At 48.3% G+C, this 17,530-nt stretch overlaps 1 protein-coding gene across 2 annotated transcripts in view; it reads left to right on the top strand.

Annotated features, from left to right (window-relative positions):
- Positions 1–17,530, top strand: part of KIF6 (kinesin family member 6) — a 382,690-nt gene that overhangs the window by 354,313 nt on the left and 10,847 nt on the right. For both annotated transcript variants that reach the window (XM_033217053.1, XM_033217051.1), the window contains 4 exons: positions 978–1,062; positions 2,972–3,107; positions 6,450–6,547; positions 17,099–17,149. In XM_033217053.1, coding sequence (XP_033072944.1) covers positions 978–1,062; positions 2,972–3,107; positions 6,450–6,547; positions 17,099–17,149 — 370 coding nt within the window. The remainder of the gene's footprint in view (positions 1–977; positions 1,063–2,971; positions 3,108–6,449; positions 6,548–17,098; positions 17,150–17,530) is intronic.

Below are 17,530 nucleotides of genomic sequence, written 5' to 3'. Positions count from 1 at the left end.
GAGAGCCAGCTTCAGATGAGCACACTAGCCAGAGCAGGCAACCAGTGGCGGTCACGTGGGGGAAGACAGAGGTTGGCATCAGCGGGACGCAGGCACGCGCAGCAGCTGATACCTGCTGACGTCCTCAGCCCCCCCCGGCCCCGTCATGGTCCCATCACCAAGGCTTGGGCTCAACCCTGGTTGTGAATTAACATGGCCTGAGTTCATCAGGCTTGAGAACCACTGCTGCAGAGGGAGTGAAAAACAGGAGACACGATTCTGAGGCTGGAAATTCAGCATTCCACTTGTGCAGAGGAAGATGTCAGATGGTTTAGAGAGGTTTCCTTGTTTGTGAAGGGCTTTTTTTTTTTTCTTATGGAGTTTCTCTCTTGTTACCCAAGCCGGAGTGTAATGGTGCGATCTTGGCTCACTGCAACCTCCACCTCCTGGGTTCAAGCGATTCTCCTGCCTCAGCCTCCAGAGTAGCTGGGATTATAGGCACCTGCCACCACGCCCAGCTAATTTTTGAATTTTGAGTAGAGATGGGGTTTGACCATGTTGGCCAGGCCGGTCTCGAACTCCTAACCTCAGGCGACCTGCCTGCCTAGGCCTCCCAAAGTGCTAGAATTACAGGCATGAGCCACCGTGCCCAGTCCTGAAGGGCTCTTTATCACAGGATGGGGAAATGCTATTTTGCATCTTCCCTGGAGACTCAACAGGAAATGAATGAGCTCAAGAGTGAAAGGATTAGTAGAGGGAGAATTCCCTTCCAGTGACAGATGTTGGCAGTGGGAGGGACAGCAGAGGGACAATAACCCTGGAAGCCGCTCCTCTCAGGGCTTTCAGCTGAGCAGAGGTTGCCACCAAGAGGCCCCAGAAGGAACTCACAGGGGCCCCCTTCTTCCTGGGGTGCCCTTGAAGTCTGTCATCTGCCCAGATATCACACTTTTCCTTTTACCTTTCTTTCTCATCATCCCATCGGCATGTTCCTTCTACAGGAATCTCGGAAAACATGGCGGTGCCTCTGATGCCAGACCAGCAGGAGGAGAAGCTGCGATCACAACTGGAGGAAGAAAAGAGAAGGTGCCCTTCCTTTTAGCCACACACAGCCCGAGCCCAGCCTCCCAGGGTCTCAGTGTCATCCTGGAGCTGCCCAAGCCTGCAGCTACTCAGGGACGTGGGTCCAGCAGCTGGATCCTAGAATAGCAGGAGGAGGAGGGGCTGCCTTTGAGCAGGCAGGTGTGAAAGGCAAGACCCCAGGCAGTGTGAGGGTAGAATGTAGAACAAGCTAAGCCAGGCCGGGGAAGCAGCTGGGCTTGTCCACTGCTGCCACCTATGGGAGGGAAGAAGTATGACCACAGTGGTCTTCCGCATGCCTGTGGCTGAAGCCCACTTCCCTCCGAGTCCTGAGAACGTCATACTCTCACGCAGCTGCAGGCATTTGGGGTCTCCAAACGACTTCACTTACAGAGTGAGGAGCCTCAAGCATAAACAGACATGTAGCCATTCCTGATATACAGCGTGGTCACCAAATCTTGCTCCACATGCTGACCAAGCTGCATCCATTCATTCACTGATGCGTTTAGCACATGTGTGCTATCTCCCCCATGCCATGGATAGGCTCTGGAGAGACTAAAGTCACCTTTCCTGCCTCAAGGAGCTGGTGGTGTCACTGCAGCACACTCCCTTCCTCACCCCAACCCTCAGCTGACCTGGCATGCACCTCCCCTGCCCCGCTACCCACACCTAGGAGATCAAAGCTCCAGGTGCTGGTCTTCTGGTGGCTCCTAGCAGATGTGCAGGTGTCTTCCTACAGAAAGCCCTGACTACCTGAGCCCACACGCTGCTGTCGCTCTCCACTCCCTTGGGGCCCTCCCCAGTCGTCCACCTTCTCTTCTCCCTCGCTTTGTTCATTTTCCTCAGTTTCTTTCCAACCCATTCTTTGTGTGTGTGTGTGTGTGTGTGTGTGTGAAATGGAGTCTCACTTTGCTTCCCAGGCTGGAGTGCAGTGCTGCGATCTCAGCTCACTGCAACCTCCACCTCCCGGGTTCAAGCAATTCTCCTGCCTCAGCCTCCAGAGTAGCTGGGATTACAGGCATGCGCCACCACACCAGCCTAACTTTGTGTTTTTAATAGAGACAGGGTTTCACCATATAGGCTTAGGCTGGTCTCGAACTCCTGACCTCAGGTGATCCACCCACCTCGGCCTCCCAAAGTGCTGGAATTACAGGCGTGAGCCACTGCACCCAGCCTCCAACCCATTCTTCTTGTGTCTTTACTCCACCTCGTCTGGTCCCCTTGGCCCTCATTTCCAATCTCAGTGTCATCTTAGAGGCCAACTTCTATCTTCGGCCTATCTATTGGCCTGTTTGTTGTTGGACAATTTCTGATTCATTCTAGCATTCCCAAAACCAATATATGTGTGCATTCATAAGCACAGTGGTACTTTTGGTCCTCAGCATGAAGGTGAGCCAGTAGAATGGTGAGGCAGTTAAGACTGTGGTTCTAGAACCAGACCACCTGGGTTCAGATCCTGGCTCCTCAGGTATCTCTGTCCCGTAGAGCAAGTTATATAACCTCTTCATACCTGTCTCAGGTTCTGAATCTGTCAAATAAAGGTGATAAGCATAGCATCTCCTCCCTAGGGTTGTGAGGAGGATTACATGAGCTTATATATGTTGAGTGCCTGCAGCAATGCTTATGCTTTAGTAAGTGCTCAGCAAATGGCAGTTCTCATTCTTGGAGGAGAGGTCATTCATCTCACACACAGATTCCCATGGGCCTACTGGACCAAAATGTCTCCCTCTGCTTCTCTGTGATGGACTCAAACCCTGGTGCCGTAGCCTGGCCTCTGAAGCTCCTATAGGGTCCCAGTCCCTGAGCACCAGGGCAGCTCTGCCAGGATTCTGAGGCACAGGATTCACTTACAAACCCCGCTCTATGCCATGCTTTCAAGAGAGCAGTGCACTGACTCTTCCCCATTCCACTGCAGGTATAAAACAATGTTCACTCGCCTGAAAGCCCTGAAGGTGGAGATCGAGCACTTGCAGCTGCTCATGGACAAAGCCAAGGTGAAGCTACAGAAAGAGTTTGAAGTCTGGTGGGCAGAGGAGGCCACCAACCTGCAGGTATGGCCTGGGGAACATCAGGGAAGCTGGGGAGGGGCCAGTCATGCAGCCCCATTGGGGCTGTCAAGAGACACTGTGGGGGCTTTGGCCCACAGGCCCCCATGTTCTCAGCTCCTGCTCATGAAGCAGGCGCTCACTGTAGTAACAAGGATGACGGATGGTCAGGGGTTCATTGTTTCCTTGCTCTCATGCCTAAAATTCTGCCTGATTAATGGAAAAATTAGGGATAAAAGACACAGCTCCCAAAAATCAGTGGGTTTGCCTCCAATGCTTTGTTTGATATTCTCCAGTGATTTCCTACTGACAACATTTATTGTTTTTCTTATCACAGTCATATATATGTGAATATGAATTACAGAAATTTTACTATGCAGAACAACACAAAGAAAGTAAAAATCATAATTTCCCTACTTAAATGTAATTGATATTAACATGTTTGATTATATTCTTTTACCTTGATTTCTATGCATATATATCCATATGTTTTTATACAAATAGAATCAGGCTGGGCATGGTGGCTCATGCCTGTAATCCCAGCAGTTTGGAAGGCTGCAGCAGGAGGATCACTTGAGCCCAGGAGTTCAAGACCAGCCTGGGTAACATGGCAAGACCCTGTCTCTACCAAAATGAACATAAAAATAATTAGCCAGGCATGGTAGTATGTGCCTATAGTCTCAGCTACCTGGGAGTCTGACATGGGCAGAGTGCTTGAGCCTGGGAGGTCAAGGCTGCAGTGAGCAGTGATAGACCCACTGCACTCTGACCTGGGTGACTGAGCAAGGCCCTGTCTCAAAACAATAATAATAATAATAAATCATATAGCTGTTCGAGTATTGCAAATGGCTTTTAAAAAATTAATTGTAGGCCAGGCGTGGTGGCTCACACCTGTAATCCCAGCACTTTGGGAGGACGAGGCAGGCGGATCACGAGGTTGGGAGATTGAGACCATCCTGGCTAACATGGTGAAACCCCGTCTCTACTAAAAATACAAAAAACTAGCTGGGCGAGGTGGCGGGCGCCTGTAGTCCCAGCCACTCGGGAGGCTGAGGCAAGAGAATGGCGTGAACCCGGGAGGCGGAGCTTGCAGTGAACCAAGATCTTGCCACTGCTCTCCAGCCTGGGAGACAGAGCGAGACTCCGTCTCAAAAACAAACAAACAAACAAAAAAATTAATTGTATAGCATAGCTATTTTTTCATGTTATTATCCTACAAGGTTGTTTTAATGGATATTTCTGTTCCATCACATAAATATGTTTTAATCTCCTATCGTTGAATATTTAGGTGGTTTCTAGTTTTTTACTCAAAACATAATGTGTAGATAATTTTTTGTGTATTTTCTAGACAAATTCTTAGAAGTTTTCTGTTTGATGAAGGCTGAAATAACCTGTCCATAAGTGTAAGCACAAAATCCCAGTTTCAGTTTTCCTCATGGAACGCTTCAGTTGTGGCACAGCGGAAGTGCCAAAATACGCACTGTCAGATCACTTGTCTGGCTGGCAGAACGCTTAGTGATTATATGACAGGCTGATCCCTTCATTTTAAGGACAAGAAAGCTGAGAGCCAGAGAAGATGATTTGCCAAGGACGTAGCCAAGCAATAACCAGTGTGATACCAAGTGGCCATGTGGCAGGACAACAGAGAAGAATATTTGGATAAAATTAAATACATGAGATAACAAAGAAAACTAGTTAGAATGAAATACAGTTATCAGAATATTCTGAGTTATGGTCTAGTAATATGGGTACCACTTTTAAAATGCATGAATTAATAAGATCTAGGTGTGGGCCCAATATTTATCATAACTTCAAAGTAATGATGAAATGACACAATATTTCAAGATCTCTGCACCAACTGTCAGGTGATATGAAAATATGTTTGATTTCTGTGGGTGACAAAGTCACAGGTATTGCTAATACTTCTGTGGTTTGTGGTCTACATTTATCACTGAAAGAAATAATTTCAAGTAGCAGCTAGGGAAAATACTGATGTGATTGGTTCCCATCCACATTGGCAGAGCCCCTGGATTCTGTCTGTGGACCCCAGGTTAAGAGCCCTTCCTAGCAAGTTCATCAGTGAATGAGGCCTTCCCCAGCTGGCAGCTGAGGGAGTCCACCACTGACCGGTCGACAAGGGTCATCCAGTGAAACTTGGGAAGTGTCCAGGCAAAGCTGACACGTTCAGACAGTGTATGACTTACAGAGACAGCGAAAGCCCGAGTAGGCAAGGGTGTCAGCTCCATGTGTCCTCTGCACCACAGGATGTCACTGAAATAAAAGGGACTGGATGACAGCAAGGGGGATGGTGGGATACGCTGGTACAGAGGGGCCAATTCCATGCTGCCTCTGAGCAGTTCTATAGCCTGCAGCTGTACCCTGAGTGGGCAGAGGCAGAAAGCTCCAAACCTTATCGGAACAAGGGAGGTGACAAGAAACTTCTAGGACAACCTTCTGGGAAGATAGGGAAGCAAGTGGGAAATAACCTAGTAGCAACCACTCGCAAGCTTCCTGTATGGCTCACGTTCCAGGAGGGTTACAGGGCATTCTGCCAAGACTTAGACCAGCTGTGATGTATGCCTTGCTCTTGAGGCCTATGTGGGGTCGTGCAACTTGCAGAGCACCGTGGCAGAGCTGTTCCCCTACACGAAGTGCTCGGTAGATGTCTCCTGACTTTAGTAGGGGGTTTTGGGGACAAGGAGAAGCAAAACCAGAAAGTATTTTTGAAGAATGAAGATAACATTTTAAACATTTCTTTTCTATCTTTAAAAAGGAATACATGTTCAACTTGGAAAACTTGGAAAGCACAGGAAAGCATAAAGAATAAATTAAACATTACCCATAATTCTACCATCCCTAGACAATATGTTGACGCCCATCATTATGGTCATTACCATGTCTAGATTTGTTTTTGGCCATACACATTGTGTACACTAACTTTTATAGCTGGCTTGTTCCCCTTAAAAATTACATCAAGGCCAGGCACTGTGGCTCACGACTGTAATCCTAGCACTTTGGGAGGCCAAGGTAGGCAGATCACCTTAGGTCAGGAATTCGAGACCAGCCTGGCCATGCCTGGCAAAACCCCGTCTCTACTATAAATACAAAAATTAGCTGGGTGTGGTGGCGGGTGCCTGTAATCCCAGCTACTCGGGAGGCTGAGGCAGGAGAATTGCTTGAACTCGGGAGGCAGAGGTTGCAGTGAGCCGAGACCACGCCACTGCACTCCAGCCCGGGTGACATAGCGAGACTCCATCTCAAAAAAAAAAAAAAAGAATTACATCAAGAACATCTTCCTATGGCATTAGATTCAAGCTAACACTGTGAAACTCCCTCTGGGGCCAACAGGTAAACTCTCCAGCAGTGAACTCACTCAATCACACGAAGCCGTTTCTCCAGACATCTGACTCCCAGCATCAACAGTCCCAACTCTTCTCTAACAAGAGGTAAGGTGAGAACTCACCAGAGGTGTTAGAGTTCCCAGAAAAGGCTCCCTACCTTTCTCTTTAACCTATTCCTGTGGCTCTCATGTCTCCTGATAAGCCGTATGATCCAGGAGGATGAATTCGTTTTACCCTTTAATTAGTCGTAGATACTCAGGACAGTGACTTTCAAGCTGGTTGGAGTGCACACCCCTTCATTCCCTAGTTCTGATAACCAGTAGACCTACTGCCATGGTAACAAGAGACAAGAAGTTTCACAATCAAGCCCTGGTGCTGTCTTCTGAGTGGGAAGAAGGGGTTGGCAGGAATGGAACAGGGTCATAGCGTGGGAGAAGAGGGGATTGGGGGACAGTGGTAGTGGGACAGTGGGTAGCCAGCCTACTGAGACACAGGAGAGCTCTTCATCCTAGCCAGGATTCAGGCAACCTCCAATAACACATGAGGATGGCCCAGAGCCAGTCTCCCTAAATGATGGGATGACCAGCAGGGACTCTACTTCCCCACAACCATGTTATTGTCTGTTTCCAACCACACAACCCAGGGGGTATTACCAATGATGCATGCCTCCCACCATTGTCCATCCGATGCCAGAGGCCAGGACAGTATGTGTGTGGCCTCCATCTCTGCCACCAAGGAGCAATCCTTTGGGTTTGAAGGGGTTCTGAGCCCTCACATTGGAACTATAAAATAGGGCTTTAAAAAAGGTGTCAGAGGGCCAGGCATGGTGGCTCATACCTGTAATCCCAGCACTTTGGGAGGCCAAGGTGGGTGGATTACCTGAGATCAGGAGGTTGAGACTAGCCTGGCCAACATGGGGAAACCCTGTCTCTACTAAAAATACAAAAATTAGCCAGGTGTGGTGGCACACGCCTGTAATCCCAGCTACTTGGGGGGCTGAGGCAGGAGAATCGCTTAAAACCAGGAGGCAGAGGTTGCAGTGAGCCGAGATTGCACCACTGCACTCCAGCCTGGGCGACAGAGAGAGACTCCGTCTCAAAAAAAAAAAAAGAAGGTGTCAGACAGTCCCCATGATATGATGTGATAAGAGTGTCACTCAACCTCTGTGGCCTTCCTCTCAGAAACCCGTAACACCAGTCAAAGAATGAGGAAAACATCAGACACATCCCAGTGGAAGGACACTCTACAAAATACCTGACTAGCATACCTCAAATTGTCAAGGTCCCCAAAAAACCAAATGTGAGACTCGGTCACAGCCAAGAGGAGCCTCGGGAGACACACCACCTAGATGTAAAGTGGTGTCCTGGGTGGGAGCCTGGAACAGAAAAAGGCTTTAGAGAAAAACTAAGAAAAGTCCAATAAAGTATAGCCTTTAGTTAAAAACAATGTATCAGTGTCGGTTCAGTGATTGTGGCAAATGCACCACACTAAGGTAAAACTGCCCAATAGGGGAAGCTGTGTACAGGCTACATAGGCTCTCCATGCACTATCTTTCCAACTTTTCTGTACATTTAAAACTATTCTTTAAAAAAAAAAAAAGTATTCTTAAAAAACAACTATTGGCCAGGCTCACGCCTATAATCCCAGCACTTTGGGAGGCTGAGACGGGCGGATCACCTGAGGTCAGAAGTTCAAGACCAGCTTGGCCATCATGGTGAAACCCCATCTCTACTAAAAATACAAAAATACCAGATGTGATGGTGCGTGCCTGTAATCTCAGCCACTCGGGAGGCTGAGGCAGGAGAATCGCTTGAACCCAGTAGGTAGAGGTTGCAGTGAGCCAAGATCACACCACTGCACTCCAGCCTGGGCTACAGAGCAAGACTCTGTCTCAAAAAAGAAAAAAGAAAAAAAACTCTTCTTAAAATGAAAAGGCCAGCAAGTGAGCCCTCAACACCAGGTTGAGATTTTCCTTGGACTTTCCCAGACCCTCCAATCTGGCTGTTGGTGCCAACACTTCAGCCTGTATTCTAATTTTTTGGAGTGCCTTTGTTTTTGTACTTAAAGAAAAAAATGTTTAATGTATATAGATACATATATATGTGTGTATATATATAACAAAAGATCAATATGCAGAATATAAACAATTCCTATGGATCAATGAAATGAAAAACACTTTTTTTTCTTTGAGACAGGGTTTGACTCTCACTCATGCTGGAGTACAGCAGTGTGATCAGGGCTCCCTGCAACCTCAACCTCCTGGGCTCGGGCAATCCTCCTGCCTCAGCCTCCTGAGTAGCTGGGATCACAGGCATGTGCCACCATACCTGGCTAATTAAAAAACATTGTTTGTAGAGGAAGAGTCTCACCTTGTTGCCCAGGCTGGTCTTGAATTCCTGGGCTTCAGTGATCCTCCCACCTCGGCCTTTCAAAGTGCTGGGATTACAGGTGTGAGGCACCACAGCTGGCCAACATTTTTTAAATGGGCATGGGCAGGCAGTTCATGGAAGACAGGTGCTCATTAGCAATGCAAAATAAAACAAAGCAGTAGCACTTTTCTACCTATAGACTGTTAAAAGTAATGAAACCACGGTATAGCAGCAAGTGTTGATTGCACGGTGGGGCAGCAGGTCCTGTCCTAGGCTGCTTGCCATGTGCCACTCTCTCGAGGGCTTTCCCAATGTTTACCCAATTAGTGACCACAGTGACCTTGAGGCAGGCCCTATTATCAGCTTCCAGATTAGGAAACTGTCAGCTTCCAGATTAGGAAACTGGGAAATAGACAGGTCAAATGATTTGTACCAAGGTCATACAGCTAGGAAGCAGCTTTTGTCACCTATTCCATATTTTCTTCTAGTTCCTACATCATTTTGTGTTTTTATATTTAGATGTTTAATCTTACAATATATGTTTGCATATGGGATGAGGTAAGAATATAACTTCTTTTTTCCAAATGGATAGATGTCTCACATGAGCCAATTTGGGATATGATCATCTGTCCAAGCCTTAACACTTTCAGCCCCACCAAACCTACTCCCTTGCTTCCACAGTGGCCAGACTGGGGGTCTCCCTGGGTCTTCAAGCCTCAGTTTCCTGCCCCACAGCATGGATGCTGAACAAGGTGGGGGCTTAAAAACTTGGTCTGTGTACCCTTCAAGGGCAGCCTGAGACAGGAGGGTGGCAACTCAGCTGGCCAGCAGGTCACTGTTGCAGGACAGCAGGTCACATGCTAGCCATGCCTTCCATCCCAGATGGCCTTCAGGGCTAAGCTATGTTGCAACAGGAGGGAGCAAATGTCCACATGACCCTTCTCGGGGGCCTTATGTAGACTGGTCATGCCATCATCATCTCTCAATCTGGGCTTGGACCCATGTGAAAGCAGAGGCCGTGCAATTTCAGCGTGCCCTCAGTAGCAGTCCTGCTGCAGAGCAGTGGCACCCCCATGGGTCTGGGCATCACACTTAGCTCCACTTAGCAGTGGGAACTGGTATACAGCATTGTGCCCATTGTGGCTGGCATAGTGCCATCTTGAAGTCCATCTCTCCAGCATCTGCTGCATGCCGGACACCACACTGGGGAAGGAGCCGCTGGGCTCATCTGCCCGGGGCTATAGCACCGCCATCCCAGACCCAGTGCCCTCTCACTGCCTCATATTTTGGATTTAGGACACAGTTCCTATGTGAGCCCCTGAGCCCAGGATCAGTAACTGACTTGATGTGTTTTGTTTGGCTAGCCTGGTATTTGTTTGGCTAGCTTGGTGTTTTGGAAGACAATCTAGATTCATGAAAGAAAAAATTGATGTTGGACTTTATTTAAAATTAAAACACCACTCTGCAAAAGATATTTTTAAAAGAATTGAAAGAGAAGCTACAGACTGGGAGAAAATATTTGCAAAACATGTATCTGATAAAGGACTTGTATCTAAAGTATACAAAGAACTCTAAAAATTCAACAATAAGAAAATAAACAACCCAATTTAAAAGTGGCCGAAAGATCTGAACAGCCACTTCACCAAAGAAGAGATACAGATGACAAATAAGTACATGACAAGGTACAAAGCGTCCTGTGTCACACAGGGAAATACAAATTAAAACAACAACGAGATACCACTACATACATATTAGAATGGCTAAAATCCAAAATAAACTGACAATTCCAAATGCCGGTGAGGATGTGGAGCAACAGGAACTCTCGTTCAGTGCTGGTGGGAATGCAAAATGGTGCAGCCACTTTGGAAGACAGTTTGATGGATTCTTGCAAAGCTCAATATGATCTTACTATAAAATCCAGCAATTGCATTTTAGTTATTTACCTAATTGAGGTGAAAACTTATGTCCACACACACACAAAAAAACAGAATACGATTGTCCATAGCAACTTTATTTATAAATTATTTGTAATTGCCCAAAACTGAAAGCCACCAAGATGTCCTCCAAAAGGTGAATGAATAAACAAACCATGGAATATTATTCAGCAATAGAAAGAGCTATCAAGGCCAGACACAGTGGCTCAGGTCTGTAATCCCAGCACTTTGGGAGGCCAAGGTGGGTGGATCACTTGGGGTCAGGAGTTCAAGAGCATCCTGGCCAACATGGTGAAACCCAACCTCTACTAAAAATATAAACATTAGCCAAGGGTATTGGCATGCACCTGTGATCCCAGCTACTTGGGAGGCTGAGGCAGGAGAATCGCTTGAACCCAGGAGGCAGAGGTTGCAGTGAGCCGAGATCAAGCCACTGCACTCCAGCCTACGTGACAGAGCAAGACTTCATCTCAAAAATAAAGAGCTATCAGGCCATGAAAAGTTATGAACCTGCAATGCATATTGCTTAGTGAAAGATGGTAATATGAAAAGACTACATATTATGTGATTCCAACTATATGACATTCTGGAAAAGGCAAAATTATGGACACAGTGAAATAGTCAGTGATTGTCATGGACTTGTAGGGAGGGAAGGATGACTAGATGGAGCACAGGGAATTTTTAGGGCAGTGAAACTATTCTGTGTGATCTGTATGATATTGTAATGTTGCATAGATGATGTCATGCATTTGTCAAAATCCACAGAGCTGTACAGCACAAAGAGTGAAGCCCTGCATAAACCATGGACTTCAGTGCATGATAATGTATCAATATTCATTCATCAGTTATAACAAATTTATCACACTAATACAAAATGTTAATAATAAGGAAAACTGTTAGGCAGGGAAGAGGCGTATAAGGCAATTCTCTGTACTATCTGCTCAATTGTCTGTAAACTTAAAACTTCTCTAAATAATAGTCTATGGATTTTTAAAAATGCAAAAGCAGAATAACTAGGCAGCCACACTATGCCATGGCAATGCAGGCAGCTTAGCATTTGTGCCCTGCACCTGGCCCACTCCACGCATTCACTTGGGCACCTGCCAACCTCTAGAGGCTGGTAAATTTGAATTGCAACCCTTGTATACCTGCCTCGTTCCACACACGGAGCCCTCTCGCTAAAACTCCAGGACTCCACACAGCACATCTGAAAAACACAACCAAGAGGACTCAGCTTCCTCAGCCATTGCTCTGGCTCTGTGCTGAGCCCCTCATGTATCTGCCCCATGAGAACAAGCTCTCCTCTTGGTTGTGAGGCTCAGAACCCCTGGCTATTTCTCCATCCTCTTTTCTCATCTCTTGGGTAGCTTCTACTAGTAGCAATATCCTGCTCAGGGAATAGAAAGCCCTGTCTCTCGTTTTTCCTTTGACTTCAAAGACATTGGAGTGTGTACGTGTGCGTGTGTGTGTGTGTGTGAGAGAGAGAGAGAGAGAAAGAGAGAGAGAGAGCCAGGAGTGTCAGCAAGGGGTCCAATAGATGCAAGGTAGAAATATACTATGCTTGGCCAGGGACAGTGGTTCATGCCTGTAATCCCAGCACTTTGGGAGGCTAAGGCAGGTGGATCACTTGAGCCAGGAGTTCAAGACCAGCCTGAACAACAAGGTGAAACCCCATCTCTATAAAAAACATGAAAAGCATCCTTCCCTCCCCACAAATCCATAGCCAGGCATGGTGGCACATACCTGTAGTCCCAGCTACTCAGGAGGCTGAGATGGGAGGATCTTTTGAACCCAGAAGGTCAAGGCTGTAGTGAGCCAAGATCTGCACCACTGCACTCTAGTCTGAGTGATGCAGTGAGACCCTGTCTCAAAAAGAAAAAAAAAAAGGAAAAGAAATATATTATGCTTGCAAAAAAAAATGCTTAATCCTAGTGTTCAGAACCTTGAATTTGAAAGGTGTGCATCAGATCACCCACAGGAGCTTTTCCCAAAATCCTGCTCCCAGAGTCCCCACCCCCACCCCAAGCCCCTTCAGTGACTGCTGGCAGGAGGGTCTTGGGGAAGATGGTTTTCAGGCAGCCCTAGAGGGCCGTTCAGCCCCATCCCCTGTGGTGGCTGCTGGTGTGCTGGTTGGATGCTCTAATTCCGGGGAAGAGATCACTGAGTGTCCTGAACGGTGTTTGTTAAAACACCTCAACTCCCGTGGCTGGCTGTCCCATATTTCCTCCTCTAACAGTTGTTGGAGTGCCAGGATTCGTGGATGGGATGGTCACACTAGGCGGGTGAGAGGAAAAGTAACCCCGCCAGAGATTGGAAAGGAAGAGCTCTGGGGGCTCCACCTCTGACAAAGAAATCCTTGTCACGTGCTTTAGATGCTGGTAGTAAAGGGCTCACAGAGCTCTGCCAGGGTGAGGCGGGTAGGGAACCCTGTCTCAGGCCATCAGGGCATCTCAGACATTCCCTGTACACATCCTACTTGGAGGATTCGCTGTTGGCGCTCCTACGTTCCCAAGGGAGACAGCATTGGCCTGATGGTAGTAATATCCCCTAGCCTTCGTAGAGGGTCCTCATGGGCCAGGTGCAAATCACACGAGCAACGTGCCTATCATGGTCCCCCACTTGACATGTGAAAAAACGCAGGCTCAGAGAGATGAAGTAGCTTGCCCAGGGTCACCAGCTAATCAGTGGTGGACTCAAACCCAGGCCTGTCTGAGTCGTGCACTCCCCGCATTCCTCACAGCAATTTCGTTTAGGATCAGCGACTGCCTTTTAGGGACACATGTCCATTATGTTATCTACTAGGTGTTGGCATTTACCAGCCCACATTTTGTAATATTTTGTACAAGGTGCTTTCTTTATGTGCTTCCCACCACCAGATCCTCCTGCCTGGGGTATCCACTCTCCAATGTGTCCACACCATCTGATTTTCCCAAGAGGCCAGGATTTTTAAGGGACCAAACTGTGTTGCCTTAAAAGGCCAAACTTCTAAGGTCTGGAAACCCAGAATTCCCTGTGACTGGCCCTCACCATTTCAGCTGAGAAATCCTGAGTTCAGCCTCCCCATTCTGCAAATGAGGACACTGAGGCCCCAAAAGGGAATGAGATGCTTTAACTCTGTAGTTAATAACATAAAGAGCCACAAATTAGGCTGAGCATGGTGGCTTATGCCTGTAATCCCAGCACTTTGGGAGGCCAAGGCAGGTGGATCATGAGGTCAGGAGTTCAAGACCAGCCTTGGCCAATGTGGTGAAACCTCATCCCTACTAAAAACACAAAAATTAGCCAGCCATGGTGGTGCGTGCAGGAGAATTGCTTGAACCTGGGAGGTGGAGGTTGCAGTGAGCTGAGATCACACCACTGCACTCCAGCCTGGAGACAGAGCGAGACTCCGTCTCAAAAAAAGAAAAGAGCCACAGATTAAACCTAGACCTTCACATTCCATGGCGAGTGCCTTTTCTTCCTTCTGTCCACTGCTCCCCCTGCCCCTCCCTGCCTCCTTCCCTCCTCCACTCCCCTCTTCTCCCATCTCTCCCTCCATTGTCGGCTCTGCCTATCTCTATTCCTATCTTACATCCCCCTTCTCCTTTTCTTCCTCCTCTCTGCTTCATTCCCTTTGTCATGCTCCCTTGCAGCCAGGGCTGCCTCTTTACTGCTTGTTTGTTGATCCATGCCGCTGCCAGCCTTTATCTGCTGGCATCTCTGAGAGAGTCCACAGTGGAATAGGTCTTAGGAGTAGCCCCTGGGCAAGGCCTCCAGGACTGTCTGCTGTGCCACCCATCAGAATAGTGCTCCTTCCACCTTGTCTTGGCCTTGGGCATTCGTGGACATTCCTTAGGTATTCCAACTTAAGATGATCCCTGGATGTGCTTGCCTAGAGACCCTTAACCCTGCAGTCAAGCACCTTGGACTTCAAAGGCATGTGTCACGTCATTATTGACCACCTCCAACGAGTTCCCTTTATTGAGATTTGAATCACATGAATCCTAGTCATGGCCCCTTCGAGCAGCACACCCTTGGACAAGCCAGCTCCCCACTTTGGGATTCCCTTGCCCCATCTGTAAGATGTGCAAAGGTCCCTCCGACACGGTCTCTCTGTGAGCAGATAAACGTTCCAGTGCCCAGTCAGAGCCGTGAGGTGAGACAGCGAGGGCCCAGCGGCAGTTGCTGCCTGAGCTCCAGAGCGGCTGCTCCTGTGGAACTGCCGCAGGCGGGGAACTGGGCGGCCGGGCGCTGGTCCTCTGCTCATCGGGTTCTGAAAGAAACCTGATTCATCACTTCCCCAGGGATGCTCAGGCCCTGGAAGCTGATCCCACTAAACACTCTGATTGGCAACCCAGGAGGCCTAATTATTATTAACATGGCTTATTAATCCTTTTTAAGAAAGATAATTCATTCTGATGGCTGGTATGTTCTCTCTCCAGAGGGACGTCAACATGAGAAATTAAATCAGTGTCAAAGGCTGGTTGGGCAAAGGGAGAGGGCAGAGGTCATTTATGGCATCATCCCCAGAATTACAGAAACGAAGCTGTGGCATCCAAGAACAGGACACTTGAGCAGCTTAAGGGTTTGAAGAGTCATTTCCCTCGGGAGCCCCCAGCCTTCCATTCCACTGCCCTCCTGCATGAGCTGTGGAGGCAACAGGCAGGGTAGCTGGGCCTCCGCAAAGGGTACTGGATGGCCCTATTGGCCACAGTGTGATCATGCCCTTCTACCCTGCCCCATCCATCTCTCCATCCTCTTCCACCGCCTCCCAGCTTTCAATAGTTTAACACCTGTGAACTCTCCCTGGAACCTGAGCCATGGCTCCACTGGGAAGCCATTGAGTGAATGAGCCATTTTTGTGCCAGTGCCTTGGTCTTGCAAATTTGCTACAGCTTCCAAACTGACCCTGACCCGTTGTTATGAAAGCACTTGCAGGATGGAAAGCCTTTTCTCCTTCCCTTATCCAGGCTGCACCAGGAACCACTCTGCAGGAGCCTTGAGAATTGGTCACTGTTCTCTAAAGAAAAGCGTGCAGAGCTTGCCACCTTGTGGCTACCTCTGGTCCTGCAGCAGCCCTCACTAGACCCAGCACAGAGATGTCTGCTCTCCCACCATGAAGGGCACCTCGTGGAAAGTCTCTCCACTGCTAGGAAATGGACACTAGTGGGTGAGGGGGGCTTCCCCAGGCTCTGATGTCTTTTCCTGCTTGTTTGACCACAGTCGTGACCTATGGAAGCAGCCTTGCCATTGGCTGAGATCGGAAGGTGGAAGGCCAGAGCCGGGGAAGGGGCCATGAGACACGCAGTTTGTCAGGTCTGTGGAGTACCTTCGACAGAAGATGCAGACTCCGCGAAGCCAGCTTACCTGTCTCTAACCCTAGCCTGCTTCTCAGCCCAAGTGTCCCCAGAGTGTAAAAGGAGGGTTGTACCCAGGTGACTTCTTAGGCCTCTTCCAGCTCTGACATTGTCTCCAGGCAGGAAGCGAGGAAGATCTCCTTACAGCACAGATTAGAGTAGGGACCTTGTCACCACAGGCATGTGGAATACACTGGCCACCAACCAGCCGTGTCCACGTGCCTCTTCACCTCCCAAGAGGAGCTTCTGGGTCCCACCGCACTCAGCCAGGAATCCGAGGCAAGGCGCACATGTCAGCAGCCTAGGTGAACAGGCACAGCTGCATCTAGTGCGCTGTTGGATCTGACGTCTCACTCAGAGAGCATGAAGCTGGGTCCCAGGGGCAGGCAGCGTGGTCGGGGGTAGGCCAGTGTGTGTTCCCAGAATGTCACAGAGTCAAGTGCAGTTAGAAGGCATTGTGGCTGAGAGCACAGGTTCTGGAGCCTCAAAGAATCCTAAGTAGCTCCAGATTCTGCCACTTGCCAGCTGGATAACTTTTAGAATTTCTTTAATCTCTCTAAGCCTGTTTTCTCATGTATAAAATGGAGATGATGACATCCACCTCTTAGGTCATTGAGAGGATTAAATGGCATGATGTTTGCAGAGCACTTTCACAGAGCCTGGCATGTCTATCAGTAACAGTTGTGGCCATCGTTTGGTCAACTTCTACAACCAACAGATGCATGCCCTAACAATGAAAATTACTGTGTAGTCCAGGCACAGTGACTCACGCCTATAATCCCAGCACTTTGGGAGGTCAAGGTGGGCAGATCACCTGAGGTCAGGATATCACGTCATTGCACTCCAGCTTGGGCAACAAGAGTGAAACTCCATCTCAAAAAAAAAGAAAGAAAGAAAGAAAATTGCTGTGTAAACCATCCAAGACAGGATTCTTGGCTCTTGTCTTAGTCTGCTCAGGCATTATAACAAAATACTATAGAACGAGTGGCTCAAACAACAAATGTTTATTTTTCACAGTTCTGGAGGCTGGGAAGTCCAAGGTCAAGGCACTGGCAGATTGGATGTCTGGTGAGGACCCCCTTCCTCATTCATAGACAGCTGTCTTCTCGATGCATTCTCACATGGTGGTAGGGGCAAGGGAGCTCTCTGATGCCTCTTTTATAAGGATTCTAATCCCATTCATGAGAGTTCTGCCTTCATGACCTAATCACCTCCCAAAGGCCCCACCTGTACTACCATTACATTGGAGATTCAGTTCAACATCTGACTTTTCAGGGACACAAACCTCCAGTCCATAGCACAGCAGATTCAATTCCTGCTGAGGGCTTCCTTCCTCACTTGCTGGCACCTCCTTCTTGCTGTGTGCTCTCTCTCCCAGCACTTTGGGAGACCAAGGTGGGCGGATCACTTGAGGTCAGGAGTTCAAGACCAGTCTGGCCAATGTGGTGA

Source organism: Trachypithecus francoisi, unplaced genomic scaffold (assembly GCF_009764315.1).
Source record: "Trachypithecus francoisi isolate TF-2019V2 unplaced genomic scaffold, Tfra_2.0 Lachesis_group10, whole genome shotgun sequence".
Lineage (NCBI taxonomy): Eukaryota > Metazoa > Chordata > Mammalia > Primates > Cercopithecidae > Trachypithecus > Trachypithecus francoisi.
Note: the sequence above shows the minus strand (reverse complement) of the source record. Positions and strands in the feature narration are given on the sequence as shown.